General features: G+C 40.1%; 1 protein-coding gene across 4 annotated transcripts in view; it reads left to right on the plus strand.

The window, feature by feature from the left end:
- SYT1 (synaptotagmin 1) overlaps window positions 1-15,241 on the plus strand; it is a 330,364-nt gene that overhangs the window by 230,577 nt on the left and 84,546 nt on the right. For 3 of the 4 annotated variants that reach the window (XM_053404640.1, XM_053404642.1, XM_053404641.1), the window contains exons 4-5: window positions 2,169-2,353; window positions 14,872-14,994. In XM_053404640.1, the coding sequence (XP_053260615.1) occupies window positions 2,169-2,353; window positions 14,872-14,994 (308 nt within the window). The remainder of the gene's footprint in view (window positions 1-2,168; window positions 2,354-14,871; window positions 14,995-15,241) is intronic. The other variant, XM_053404643.1, reaches the window with a different exon arrangement.

Genomic DNA, 15,241 nt, shown 5'->3' on the forward strand with positions numbered 1-15,241 from the left:
TGACCTGCAGTGGTGGGAAGCTGGGAGAGCAACAGAGCCCCACCTGTTTGATAGGACTTTATTGAGTTTGATAGGATTTATTCACAGGTAAGCTTTAATTTCCACTGAGATGATTTCAGTGCTAGTCCTACTCAGAGTAGAACCATCAAAGTTAATGGACATAGAATCATAGAATTGTAGAGTTGGAAGGGAACCTAGTCAAACCACCTGCAATGCAAGAATATGCAGTTGTCCCTTACGGGGATTGAACCTGCGACCTTTGCGTTATCGGCACCACACTCTCACAACCTGAGCTATCCAGGCTAGCATAAGTACATGACTAATTTAGGATTAATGTGTCTCCTTTGAGTAGGACTTAGTTGAATACAACTCCCTGTGACTAACTTCAATCCTCACAGGCATTCATGAAACCCACCTCTGCCACTGCTGTTGTTTTCAGGATACAATGAGACTGGCTTATTTGGTGGCGTTTAGTAGCAATGGTGTTTTCCACAGAAGCTGGGAAACATTAGGTTTAAGCAAAAAATAATAAGATGGTAAGCCTTCTTTGTCATATGGGCTCTTCCCGACTGTGAAAAAATCTGTGAAAAATATTTCGGCACACCTGACAGCCACAATCTGCATCTACACCAATTTATCCCCACCCATTTCTTGTGTAGTATTACTGAAACAGCCATCTTGAATTCCCCAAAAATAGGAAAATGGAAGATGGACAGATAACTTGTGTTCCATAAAAGTCTTCTCTGTCATCAGATGATAGGAGGATGGATTCATCAAGAAACAGATAAATGAAAATAATTGTACTGCATCAAGAACTAGATTTAATCTGATGCAAGCCTGAGCCCCAGAATTTCTAGGATTCAGCCTTAGGTTGTCTGAAGGAAAGACACAGCCAAAGTCTACAATCTTATAGGTATGATCTTTGAACAAGCCTGAATCCCAGGACCTCTCATGTTAGAAATTAGTGTGGGTGGCTGTGCCATTTATTTCTTTTGATACAGCTTCTTGTTATCATGCATTCAGTTCATCTTCATTACTTTAAGCAGTTAATTGTCATTCGTTTTCACTATCTGCTCCATTTTCTTTTTGTAATTTACTAGCACCACCTGTCAGGCTCTATTCACCCTTCCGTTTTGTGAAACATAATCATAGAGACTTCTGTGTAAGTTGTTTGGCAGAATATATCGCAGATCTGATGGGCTGGGCACATCTCTGGAAGCAAACACGGCTGCTTTTCTTAAATCCTGTTTTACAAGATTTTAATGAAATTTTAATCGCCATATAGAAAAGGTTATTATAGTGATCACACCAAAGTTTAGTTATATAATTGACTTTTTCATCACAGGATCTTCGCTGGTTTTGATTCTGATCCTTGCTGAAATCAAATGAATTTTTTCATCACGGTTGCTGTGAATGTTGTTTTGCGTTATAGCAGTGACTGCCTGGATATCCATTTTGAATGGATAAACTGAATGCTTAGGATTTTCTGATTTATTGAAGTAGACTTGTGCACGTGCGCAAGCACATGTGTGTGTTTAGCATTAAAACATGAAGAGCATCGGGAAGATATGAATGCTAACAACATAGATCTCTTTGAATTGGGTAATCATCGCCCTTGGCTAGTGTTCGCTGACGACTTTGACCTGCATCTGAGTCACTGTCAAGAAAAGGCAGCAGCAAGTGGAGAAATGTTGCTCATTATATCTGGCTGTGTTGAACACATGCACTTGTTTTCTGAAGCTCTGAATGAGACAAGTACCCAGCCAGCTCCTGCTGACTCGAAGCTAGCTTGATTTACCAGGTCATAATGCAAGGTGGGTTAAAGGGGTGATTTTAAAGCCAGCAATGAATAATTCCTTCAGCACAACAAGCATAGTTAGAAGCCCAGGGGACCTGGCAAACTATAGAAAGGCAATTGTTTACCCACAGCAGTCTCCTACTGGTTTGTGCAGATAATTCATATTTTTGTTATATGAACTTTATTTGCATGAGGTGAAGTATAAAAGAGAAGTGTACGAAATCTGGAGTTCTTTTGTTTAGGAGATGTAATTGTTTTTTAGATATATTTTCTAAAGGCAGACTCTCTTTGCTTTGTTCCTTTTCTCTTAATCTTTTACTAACAGTGTGAAACTTTGTTCTGTGTCTTTGTGTGTGTTTTCTCTTCACAGTGCCACCTTGGGCCTTAATAGCCATAGCCATAGTTGCAATCCTATTAGTCCTTACCTGCTGTTTCTGTCTGTGTAAGAAATGCTTGTTCAAAAAGAAAAACAAGAAGAAGGGCAAGGAAAAGGGAGGAAAGAATGCAATTAACATGAAAGATGTAAAAGATTTAGGCAAGAACTTGAAAGATCAGGTAATGTATATATCTTGTTCTTGAGCAATGTTTCATTTAAAACCTGAGTGAAAGTGTTTGAATATTAGACCATCAATGGCCTGACAGCAGTATTGTGCATTGGAAAATGATTAGCACAGCCCTTGCTAACCTTGGGTCCCCCAAATGCCTTGGACCATCAGCCCTAATAGGAGTTGCACTCCAGAACATCTGGGGGACACTACGTTGCTAAAGCCTGGGTTAGCATAATTCTTGTATCAAATAACAAGGAAATACTTTGAAGAATGTTCCACTGGTTTTAGTGGAACATATTCTCTAGCAAATTCACATGAGCATGTAGCATTTATTGGAGTTTGAGGTCTTCAGGATACAGCCCAGAATCTTTTTTTCCCCAGTGCTGAACTCCTGAACATCTAAAATAGGATATTAATGAATGTGCATTGATATTCCTCATTAAACAAGATTATTCTCCTACAGCCCAATCAAATGCATGTTGACTTAGAAGTAAGAGCCATTGAATTAAGTGGGGCTTAGTGCCTAGTAAACATGCATTAGGATTACATTGATAGTTCTTGGCACTCTTTGCTGACTCTTAATGTCCACCTACAGTAAAGAGACAACTCTTGTATGGCCACAGTTATCCACCAAAGCACTTTGGTACAATGAATGAGCTATTAATCTTTGGCAAGGGAATTCTTGCCATCTTTACGAAATTAACAATTCACAGAATCTTTGGGGTAAACCACTGCAATTTTTTCCCTAAAGAAAATATAAGGTGGGTTTGTATGTATTCCAAATGCCACAGGTTTAACAGGTGTATCTTATGGGTAAGGAAAGGAAAGAATCTTAACATGTGAAGCAACACTTACATTGCAGAATCTGTTTCAGGAGTGATGTTGATATCCTGGAATTTTAATCTTTCCTGCCATGCCTTTATTGGGACTGCCCTTTTCTTACACAGAATCAATTGCATCATGACAGAGCGGGTCTTCCAGATCAGAGGGAGTGGTTTCTTCTCTCTTTTTTGATGCACTGAATTCTCTGAACTGGAACTCAATTGGTAAAAATTACTACTCACTCAAATTAGGATTACATACATTATCTGATGCAAAAGGAAGATTATATTGATATGTAGGATAAACAGATATCAAAGTGTTTTTTAGTAAAGGAGCTGCCCATAAGCAAGACTGTATAGGTTATGGATAAGTTCCACTCATGGTAGTCTCTGAAGTGGCTGGTTCATGATTCTGCTTCTTAGAGAGGAAATATTATTCACAGCATATGCAGTGAGAAAATTCACTAAGGGGGTGGGGAAATGTAGACAATTCCATCCAAACCTTCTGTAGGTTGTCCTTCCCTTTATATTTGGACTAGGACACTGAAGTAATGAAAATTCCTGTTTTTAATTGGCAAGGAGAAGTGGCTTGGGTATGCTCAAATCATTCTCTACAAAATATAACCTCTTCCACAAAGTTAGCAAAGGGTGTTCTGAGGGAGAGTTGTGGTGGTGGGAAAATGAAAGAAGGGGGCTGGGACAGGGGCAGGGCCATGGGAAGAGGAAGGGGAAGAATGGAATAGAAAATAATGAAAGTGGGGTACCTCCTTGTCTACCCCGATATAGTATAATGCAGTAATGCACTGTTTTCCAAGCCCCAGTGGTAATAGTCATCAGTGTGAAGCAGAGTTTGGGAATACTTAGATTGTGTTATACCAGATATTACCTAGAAAGGCTTAGAAAGTTACATTGGATGGTGGCAATTCTATAACTCTTCTAGATTTAGTTCCTCCCTGACCCTTGCTAGCTAGATTGTGTTGCCACCATTCATTATCTCACAGAATAACTGCAAAACTATATTGACATGGCACGGAATAAGTTAAAATTCTAGAATAACTTTAATCAGTAAGTTTCATTCCAAAAGCATGATTTAGCAGATATTTTAATTTCACTTCAGCAAAGTATTTTGTTTCTCATTTACATGCTAATTGTGATTTGCTCCTTCTTAATTGCTGAATTTACTATGGCAGTTGTTATCAAACCTTTCCACTTGAGGACAGAAATAACTTGAAACTGCTCTACTATAAGATCCATAGAAAAGTCTCTTTATGCTTTGATAATTATACTAATGGTAACAATCTGTCATTTCTTTGTAGGATAAATTGTGTGTACATTTTGTTATCTTTTTTGTGAAATTTGTTCTGTATTATTATGTAATATTTTCCTTGTGATTCTATTATATATTAAGTGTTCTTCATTATATTTGTTCTGGCCTGGATAAATGACCAAAAAAGTGATAATAGCACTGTTAAAACTTTCAAATATATGAGTATGTTTTAGTATATTCATACAGAATTTGGTAGAAGCCTCTTCCACTGAAGCCAGAAGTCTAAAGTCTGTTGCTAATTCCTTGTTAAATGCAAGAAATAAATAAATCTTAGGGATTATCCACACTTACCTTTCCTCCACACTTCCCACAGTCCACGCTTTAAAACTCTGTGTCCAAATGCTCTCCTCCCCCTTTCTTAAAGTTAAATAAGAACAAATGGGGAATTCGCGTAAAACCCCAAGTTGCTGTTTCTTGTGCTTCAGTTTTAAAGAGTGGGTTTTCGTGGGGAAAGCTCAGGGGCAAAAGAAAGAGCACTCAGACACAGAACATTAAAGTGTGGACCTGTTCTTGCAAAGAGCAGGGCAAAAGGTAAATGTGGATCCTTAGAGGCTGAATAAAACTGCTTTCGGTTATTTTACACAATGGATGCTATCAGTAATTTAAAAGAGAGATTAAAAATTTGTTATGTAAAGTTGTTGAAGCAGCCTTCAACAACCTGGTACCTTCCAGATGTTTAGGACAACTCCCATGGCTGGGACTGTTGGAAGTTGTAATCCAAAACATCCACCAGGATGGCAAAGGCTGAAGTATAGTGTTTAGAAGATATCATTATAGAATTGCCATAAATTTCAGGTATGTTCCCCATCATACACCATTATGTGGGGGAGAGGCATGGTTCCAGCTTTTGCTTTAATAGAAGCTACAGTTCCACGTTACACAATAAAATAAGTATAATATGATTTTATCTTGGGCTAAAATTACTTAATACAATGAAATCTGTAGCCGTGATTCAACTCCAGTTAGTAAAGCAAACAGCAGTTTCCTGTGTTTCATAGTACTGCAGAACCCTGGTTTGTTCCAAAATGCAGGCAGGCATTTTCATTTTGTCCGGCATGTGAAGGAGAAAGAGAAGGAAGGTGGGGTACACAAGCTCAGTCTCGCTGCGGCTCATTGTTGCTCTTCTAAAGTTTTCAATTCTAAACCATAATTCTGAACCAGGCTTTATAGTGTTATGCTTGCAGGCACGTAAATTAATAACAACGTGTTTTAGAAGTCCCGCATCTCCCAGGGTCTTTCATAAACTCCATGGGCTGTATGTTTTCTACCATGTTCCCCACACACATATCCCACAAAGCTAATGATGCACCTTTGGGTTGATACTAGAAACATTAACAGTTCAAACTGTGGCAGGCTAAACCCTAAATGTAAGATATTTCAAATCTTAGGTGTATTTGTTTCACTTTTTAAACTGAATTTAGTTATATTCGCAAAGCTCCAATTCCTTCTGGAACACCAGAAACGCCCATTTTAAAGTTACTAAATGTAACTTTTATGCTTTTATGCACTTAGAAGGAGCTATTACACTTGCAGCATACACTGGTTCTGCAAGAGAATAACCAACAGCCATTTAATCCTGCTGAAGTCAGTGCTGATTTTGTTGGGAATCAGCTGAGTAGTTTTTTCAGCTCTTTCCAACTTCATGGACGTGTCAACACTTGCTCAGCACTTCTTATTGGGCAAGAGACAATTTGTCTCATTACCCAAATTCCAAATCACTAGAATCATTATTCACAAATTGTTTTCCCCTTTTGTCTATATGCATAAGCGTTCATTGAAATTCTATACATGTTTAATTAGAAGTAAGTCCCATTTAATTCACTGGAGCTTAATCTCAGGTAAGTGGATGTAGAATTGCAGCTCTAGTCTTCTTTGTGATGTATCCTAAGTGACCAAGTTTAAGTTGATGGTACACACAGATTTATTAACATATATAATTACATGCTCTTCATTTTATGTACCATATATATTCAGAGTAGTAACCTTCATTATCCAAAGCCATAACCTTCATTATCCAAAGGTTCGCATTTGCATCAAGAACACTGTACCAAAAAATAATAATAATGCAGTTTTCTAGCCTGGAAGCTCATAATTAAAATAAGAGGGGCTGCAAGGCCCATGTGAGCAAACTGTTGATAGACCTTCAACTTTTTTCATAATCCTCTCTGGCAAAGGAACCACCATTACGTCCTGACCTCCCTCACTGCGACATGCTGAGGTGTTTACGTCATATCTGACAGTCCAGGAGAGTTCAGTGCAAACCAGCTTTTTACACTCTGCAGCAAGAGTAGGCTTTTCAGGACACAGAGCAGCCTGCAAAATGTCAAACCGCATTGTACTCTGTGTGCCATTTTAGGTCTCACATGAGCCATGTGGGGGTGTGGCAGCAGAACAACAGACAGCACAAGCAGTTGCTGCAACTCCAAGAAGTGCTATGACAATGATCTTATTCAAAAGGACCCATTTCTTAATCTCTTCCCTCCCCAATTTTCTGCAATGACCACAAACACCCAGTTCTTATAGTTATAGACATCCGTTCTTCTGAATTCATATTTTACCTTTTCTTACTCTTGTTCACTAATCCAGTCAGGACTGGCCTAAGACATTTTCCTTTTTGTGGCAGAGCAGCAAATATCTGCTCCTACCCTCCACTCCACTGCCCACCCCTGGTCAATGTGTACATAGTACCCAAGGTGGGTCAACACATATTGGCAGCTGAGGTAAAAAATCCCACAAGCACCTCCCACTATCTATGACAGTGAAAAACACAGTAATTACACACTAAATAACCAGTGGTTTGCTGCTCCTTTGCGATACTCAAAATCAGCTGCCTGAGACAGCAGCCTTGCTCTGTGGATTGGTAAGACCGGCCCTTATTGAATAGTTTTGTTCTCTTTTCCCTTTCCTGCCTTCACTCCGCTAAATTTATTCTGCCAGGAAATCATTCCTATTCTTATAGGTCAGAAGTAGCCAACAAGGTGCCTTCCAGATCTTGTTGGACTGCAACTCCCATCATCCTTGATGTATAGTCATGCTAGTAGGGGGTTGATGGGCCTTGTAGTCCAACAACAGCTAGAGAGAACCATGTTGGATGTTCCTGCTATAGATTCCCCTTTACAGCATATGGAGCCAATTAATCTTCCAGCAATCCACACACCCCTCTTTGCTTTTATGTTATCATACCTGACAGCTCACCATATCCTGACAGCTCACCATTATCCCATCTGTATTACCTCTCTGACAGAGATCATATCACTTGCGTTTTACAGAATGTCTTGCACATTGTTAATTTTAAAGAAATCATGCTAATTTTAAAGAAATAAATACATGTATTAGACTAGTTTTTTAAAAAAATATATGAGATGAACACAGGCAGGAAGTGCTCTTACCTTATAACAATATCGTTCTCTTGCAGTTGTAGTCTCAGTTCCAGAGCAAGGGTCCTTGACAACTGTCTTAATTAAAATCAGTGAGGCTTCTTAGGACTGTAAATGTATTTAGGATCAAAATGTAAGCTTTTGTACTTCCAAGGATTCTGGTGTAAGTGGTTTGTGGTCTGCCACAGCGTAATCCTATATGTGTTTATTCAGGAGTAAGTCCCTCTTGGTCCAATAGGGATTTCTCCTAATTATGTGATAGGATTATAGCCTGAGGATGCAGTTCTGTACATTTTTACTTGGAAGTAAGTCCCACTGTGTTTACTCCTAGGTAAGAATGCGTAGGATTGTAACCTAAAACTTTTATGTATATAGAAAATATTATCAGTATCTAGAGGAATAACTACCGTACTTAAGTAAAGGGTGGATGATCATAGGTCTCACAGCACAATCCTAAGCATGTTTACTCAGAAGTAAGTCCTGTTGAATTCAATGGAACTTACTCCCAGGTAAATTGTGCATAGGATTGCAATCTGAATTATGTAAAGGTGTTGAACAGCAAATGTACAATCTATGTAAATGGTCATTTCTCCATGGTTTGACTAATGTTTTTGTGTGTGGATGTTTTAATTTTTATTTCTTCCTTCTATGTCCTCCTTATCTATGTTGTGTCTCATGACTGTTCTGGATTGTCACTTGCGGTAGGTTTATTTTGCTCTTTGGACACACCTAGACTAAAGCTCTGATATATTTAGTCTCCTGACAGCTCTGGCTCCTCAGCTGAGATTTATACATAGCTTTGACACACATCAAGAGGCTGAACCAAATTGATTTCTTTCTTTTGCAGGATTATATTTCAAACCCCACCCTCAATTTTCTATATATACTAAGCCTGAAGGTATTAGAAAGCTCAAGTTTTGATATGCACAGAAAATAATGTACATATTTTTCTTTCATTTTTGCATAAAATCAAAGTTACCAAAACTGCTCAACATAAGAAGTAAAAAAATTGTTTCCTATTGGCTTTAAAAAGATCACAATCTTATTCAATTACAGTGTGCTTCATATCTTGTGCTGTTTTATATATATATATCTCACATTTGCACTTTTAGACAGCATTTCTCTGCCTTCTTAAATAGAAGTAAGCCTGACTGAACTCACTGTGGTTTACTTCTGAGTAAGCATGAGTAGGATTCCAAGGCAGTTCCTCTGCAACCCTGAACTGCATTAAACTGACTTCTGGAAATATGTTGCTGTATCTGGGAAAATATTTGGTCCATTATTTCTTGAAGCATCTTCCTATCACAACTTTCACTGCTGCAATTTATCAGTCTGCAGCAATCCTCCTGTGTCTCCTTATAATTTTCTGCTGCCATTTCCTCCACCCCATGTAAGAAGAGTGGGAAGGGGTGAACATTCAACCCGAGAAACACTCTAATAAGTTCTGATTTAATGACTCTGAATTTAATGTATTGGTACATCAGAATCCTTGCTGAAGCTCAGCCTTTGGGAAAGGAGTCGACTTAATTATATCAGTGATGAACAGTGGCACTGAAAAATTATCAAAAATTTAGTCCCATTTCTTGAAGAATAATTGCAGCAATGGTCTCGATCTTTTATTAGGTCACAAAGTGTTAGAGGAGAGGGAGATGTAATATCTCAGCCATTAAAATTACATCAGGCTGAAATGTTCTCACTTGCTAGATACTTTGATTTTACAGAAAATATGTCTCTTGATTAGATCAGGACATTGGGACTTGGCACCGTTTATGCCACTAACTGTGATAGTATGTTGCTGAGTTTTCTTCCTGGTGCTTTTCACCTGCTGGGGGCGGGGGGGCAGATATTTGCCAGCTGCATTGCTACTTACAAGGATAAGGCTGCAAACTTCTAGCATAACTGTTATAATGTCAGCAAAATGTTGAGTTTTCTGACGTGGTGCTGCTGAAGCTACTGTCCGATCCTTATGCTTGATGCAGGATGGCTACAATCAATGTACAACACAGTACTTATAGTCAAGCCATGTCGGCATGTTCATTTATCACTTCTTCCAGACATGGTTTTACCTGTGCCATAGACAGGGATCTTGTGACTCTCTAAATGTTATTGGACTTCAACTTCCATCGTCCTTCACCAGTGCTTAGGGGGACTCTCCTTTTGACTCAAGAAAATCACCATTTTAGAGTTGAAATCAGGAAAAATAAATACAGTTAATAGACCAAAGTACAAATATCCACAAAACGTTAAGGGGTATGGGTACCCCTGCGTCCCCTCAGAAAAAAGCACTGTCCTTCACCAGCTATGCTGGCTGGATATAATTATTATTATTATTATTATTATTATTATTATTATTATTATTATTTTATTTATACCCCGCCCTCCCCAGCCAGAACCAGGCTCAGGGCGGCTAACACCAATAAAATTACAATAAAACGTAAAAAAAAAAAAAACAGTTAATTAAAATATGAGTTAAATTACAATTTAAAATGCAGCCTCATTTTAATAGTAGCCCATAAATCAAAAACATAAGGGGAGGGAAAACATAAGGGTCAGACTGAGTCCAAACCAAAGGCCAGGCGGAACGGCTCCGTCTTGCAGGCCCTGCGGAAAGATGTCAAATCCCATAGGGCCCTGGTTTCTTCTGACAGAGCGTTCCACCAAGTCGGGGCCAGTACTGAAAAGGCCCTGGCCCTAGTTGAGACCAATCTAACGACCTTGCAGCTCGGGACCTCCAAAGTGTTGTTATTTGTGGACCTTAAGTCCTCCGTGGGGCATACCAGGAGAGGTGGTCCCGTAGGTACGAGGTTCCTAGGCCAAGACCAGCACCTTAAACCTGACCCTGTACTCCACCGGGAGCCAGTGCAGCTGGTAAAGCACTGGATGAATGTGGTCCCGCGGCAAGGACCCCGTAAGGAGCCTCGCCGTGGCATTCTGCACCCCCTGGAGTTTCTGGGTCAGCTTCAAGGGCAGCCCCGCGTAGAGCAAGTTACAATAATCAAGCCTGGAGGTGACCGTTGCACGGATCACTGTGCCCAGATCAGGGTCAGAAAGGTAAGGGACCAACTGCTTGATACGGCGGAGATGGAAAAATGCCACCTTTGCTGTGGCTGCAACCTGTGCCTCCATGGAAAGGGAGGCATCGAAGGTTATACCCAAGCACTTGACAGAAGGCGCTGGCACTAATTGAGCCCCTGCAAGAGATGGGAGTTGGCCCCCAAAACCCATGTCATCCCAACCCAGCCAGAGGACCTTTGTCTTCGAAGGATTTAACTTCAACCAGCTCCCAAGCAGCCATCCAGCCACAGCTTCCAAGCATCTGGTCAGTGTGTCCAGGGCTGAGTCAGGGCAGCCGTCCATCAACAGATAAAGCTGGGTGTCATCAGCATATTGATGACAACCCAGCCCAAAACTCTGGACAATCTGGGCAAGGGGGCGCATAAAGATATTGAAAAGCATCGGGGAAATAATTGCGCCCTCCTTCCCTAGCACCACCCTCTGTCCCCGACCTGAGATAAAGGAGCGCAGCCATTGTGGGACTGTACCCTGAATCCCCACATCAGCAAGGCAGTGGTCCAAAAGTTTGTGGTCGACCCTATCGAAGGCTGCTGACAAATCTAAAAAGAATCACCCGCCTCAATCCAGCTGTCTACGGAGTTGGAGGGCAACAACAGTTAGAAGGTCACAAGTTCTTCATCACTGCTCTACGCAGTCAGGTCCCACCGGGGCTGGATTTAGGTTTGATGAGGCCCTAAGCTACTGAAGGTAATGGGGCCCTTTATATGTCTAGCTGTTCTTTGTCAACAACAAATTACCACTGTTTTTTATGTTGAATATGTGCTATATGGTAATTTATGGACCTAATAGGTATCTAAAGCTATTTGCACATAACAAAATATGTATTTTATCAAAGTAATTGTTGAACTGAAATACAATTAAGAAGAAGTATATTAATAGTGAAAAATTTTGGGGGACCCCAAGAGAATGGGGCCCTAAACCATAGCTTGTTTAGCTTATAAGTAAATCCGACACTACCCACTACCCATGGCTGATTTTTTTAGTGGTATTATAGGTGTCCTTAATTAGCCAATTGGATGATCACCTGGAGATGGGATATATGACTTCAGTGAGACCAAATTGGCTTAAATCCAAACTCTTTGGTTTAACTGGGTTGCAGGTGACCAATCTGCTGCTCAAGTTTTTCCCCTGAAGGTCTGTGGTGTGTGGGGGAAACAACTTGAAAATAAATTTGTAAGTGGGAATTTACAAGAAACATGCAGCTGTTTAAAAAGACGACAGTAATTCCTCTTTAACAAATTCTATTGATAGAATGTGTGAAAAAACAAAACTATGTATGCAGGAGATCAACAATGGAATGAAATCACTTTCTTTCTTGGTCACATCTATAAGAGTTGTTATTGACAGGTTTCAGGAGTAGGAAGGGAAGGGAAAGGTCCAAATGCATGGAACAAAAAAACAAGTCCTATCAGATCAGTCAAAAAGTCCCTTTAGGCCTGCATCTTCTTTCACACCAACCAGATGCTTAAGGGAAGCCCTCAAACCAGGCACAAAACATGATGCTGTTGTCCCTTAGCAGCTAGCATTAAGGGTATTGAATTTGGTACGTCAAAAGACTTCCTCAAATAAATGTAACTGAGAAATTTGCTTTCGATGTCTAGCCATGAGGATGTAAGTGTACACTAGCCATTTCCAACTCTGAGCTGGGGTACACTTGGAATACTACAAGAAAACTGCCAGTATACTGTGGGAAATAGATTGCAGGTGGTAGCTTCACCTCACCCTTCTAATGTATGTTTAATCTTAGCTCAAACCGGTGAAGCTTTCTGCCACTGCATCTGCATGTTATGAATGCAGCTGCTAAAAGTACCTCTTTCTGCACACAAAAGACCTACTTTGCACTCAGGATGATGCCCCGTTTTAGTGTGTGAGGGGAGATGCTTGCAATTCAACAGAGCAGAGAACAGTACCAGTCTGTGGCCTTTAGCCCCCATCCAGCATGGCTGGTGATCTCGGGTCCCTGACCTAATGTCTATTGATAAATGGAACAAATAAATAAAACCCTATTTGCCAGTTGCAGATTAATTTGACCTCCGATCACTTATGTTGCTGCTACTTTCTAGAAGGCAGAGGGGTGAGGCAGCATCCAGGCTGGCACAGTGCAAATCCAAATAGGAGAATAACACAATGTGTTTGCACCACACTGACCTCGCTGCCACATCACCCCTTCCTCCTTACGTGCTGTTAGGCAGCAGCAGCAGCAAGACAACCAACCAGAGGTTGGATGAGTCAGATGAGTACAGCCACCCCAGCATGCTGCCTGCTTCTGCCAACATGAATTAATCTACCCTTTTTCTTAGTATAATTCATTAAGCAAGTGTGGGATATCTGATCTTTGACATATATATATATATATATATATATATATATATATATATATATATGAATGAAAGCAAACTGAGCTGGGGTCTTATTTATTTATATGGGAATGGGATAATTTATATACCATCTCCCCAAACTTTGGGGTATATGCTCTACCTTTCCAAAGTTTTAAGCTCATTTTCTATTAGGAAAAGGCAAGGGCATCAATTTGTGATTGGATTGAATTCTCAAATTGCAGTTACGAGTAAATTAGATGGTGCTAATTCATTGCTGCTGTGCACTGTGCTGTAAGTAATTTCCATGGTGGCCCAGCAGACAAGTGCCTTTGTTTAATATGATCATGCAACTTATGGTTCAGTTCCTACCCAAAGAAAACACTTAACTTGTTTTGAATGAAAAGTTACATGCTGAGATGCTCACTCCAACTAAAGTTAGCCATGACTCAGGCTGCCATCCTATAATGACTTATATTAGGGTAACTCCCATCAAAGTTAAATGGAGAAGAGTGTGCTGCAATTCGCTTTACTTTAGTCAAAGGTAGTACCGCATCACAGTCCTAACTATGTCTACTCATAGGTAAGTTCATCTAATTGATAGGGTTTCCCAGGTAAGCATTGTACAATTGCCAATTGAATTGATTAGGGCTTTATGATGTAATCCTGTGCACACTTGCCTCAGAATAAATCACATTGAACTTAGTGGGGCTTGCTCCTAAGTAGGTTACACATAGGATTGCTCTACTAGAATTACATATGATGCAAACTTGAGCTTTCTAATATCAAACTAATTAATGCTTTCAGTTTGTTATTTTCTCTGTTGGTAAACACTGCCGCTACCTTTTAAAACAACTGCTGTTTTGGCCAACAAATTTGTCCATAATTGTGTTAACGTCAATGTATATTTAAATCAAGTTGGTTCAGCCTGGCTTTAAACTGAGAACAGTTGAAAAGAAAAAGAGAACGAAAAGGGTCTTCTTTTCTGTGACCATGCATTTGCTAATGGCATAGTGATACCTTTGCTTCCATATGCATCATGAACCGAGAGTAAAAATTGAAATGTTTGGGCATCTCATTTTATGAAGAAGTCACATAGCGACATTTTAAATAGCAGTAATTCTACAGAAGCACTTTGCTTTACTGCAAATAATTCACAGCATGCACAACTGTTTTAAATTGAATGACTGTGCAACCTTGCCTCTTTAATAGCATGTTTATCCACACTTGCCTCTGGACAAAGCAATTTGATTCAATCAAAGATTTTGCAAAAAAAAAACCCAAAAACAAAACCCACCCCAACAACAACACGTTGACATTCTCTTTGTGTTTCAGACTTTGAAACAATTCTTGCTTGCAATACCCTCAAAAGACACTTCCCTCCCCCTTTTTCCATTGCTTCCTTGCTGCTTGCTGACGATGATATTTCTGCAATGAAAGTAGCCTGAATATATATATATGTCAACAGCATATATGACTTTGTGCCATCCTGCTTGCTTTTAATGGCTTTCGCTATAAGGGTTGAGTGCCACTGCCTGCTTTTCAGGGCTTCACTTGGAAAGTACAGTAGCCCTATTAATTACTTCTATTGTTGCCCCTGTTCTTTGCAGGCCTTAAAGGATGACGATGCTGAAACAGGGCTGACAGATGGAGAAGAAAAAGAAGAAGCAAAAGAGGAGGAAAAATTAGGAAAAATTCAGTATTCTTTGGATTACAACTTTCAAGACAATCAGGTTTGAAATAAGTGTGATCAGAGTGTGTTGCTTGAGTCGGGGGGGAGGGTGATGCATTTTGGGGGGAGGGTGATGCATTTTGGGGGGAGGGTGATGCATTTCGGGGGGAGGCTGATGCATTTCGCGGGGGAGGGTGATGCATTTCGGGGGGAGGGTGATGCATTTCTCCAGCTGCCACAGGTGCACCCCAAATCTATTTCCCGGGGGGAGGGGCAAGCTCTGTTGCACACCAAAGCCTCTTCCACTC

This window comes from Podarcis raffonei, chromosome 10, assembly GCF_027172205.1.
Source record: "Podarcis raffonei isolate rPodRaf1 chromosome 10, rPodRaf1.pri, whole genome shotgun sequence".
Classification (NCBI taxonomy): domain Eukaryota; kingdom Metazoa; phylum Chordata; class Lepidosauria; order Squamata; family Lacertidae; genus Podarcis; species Podarcis raffonei.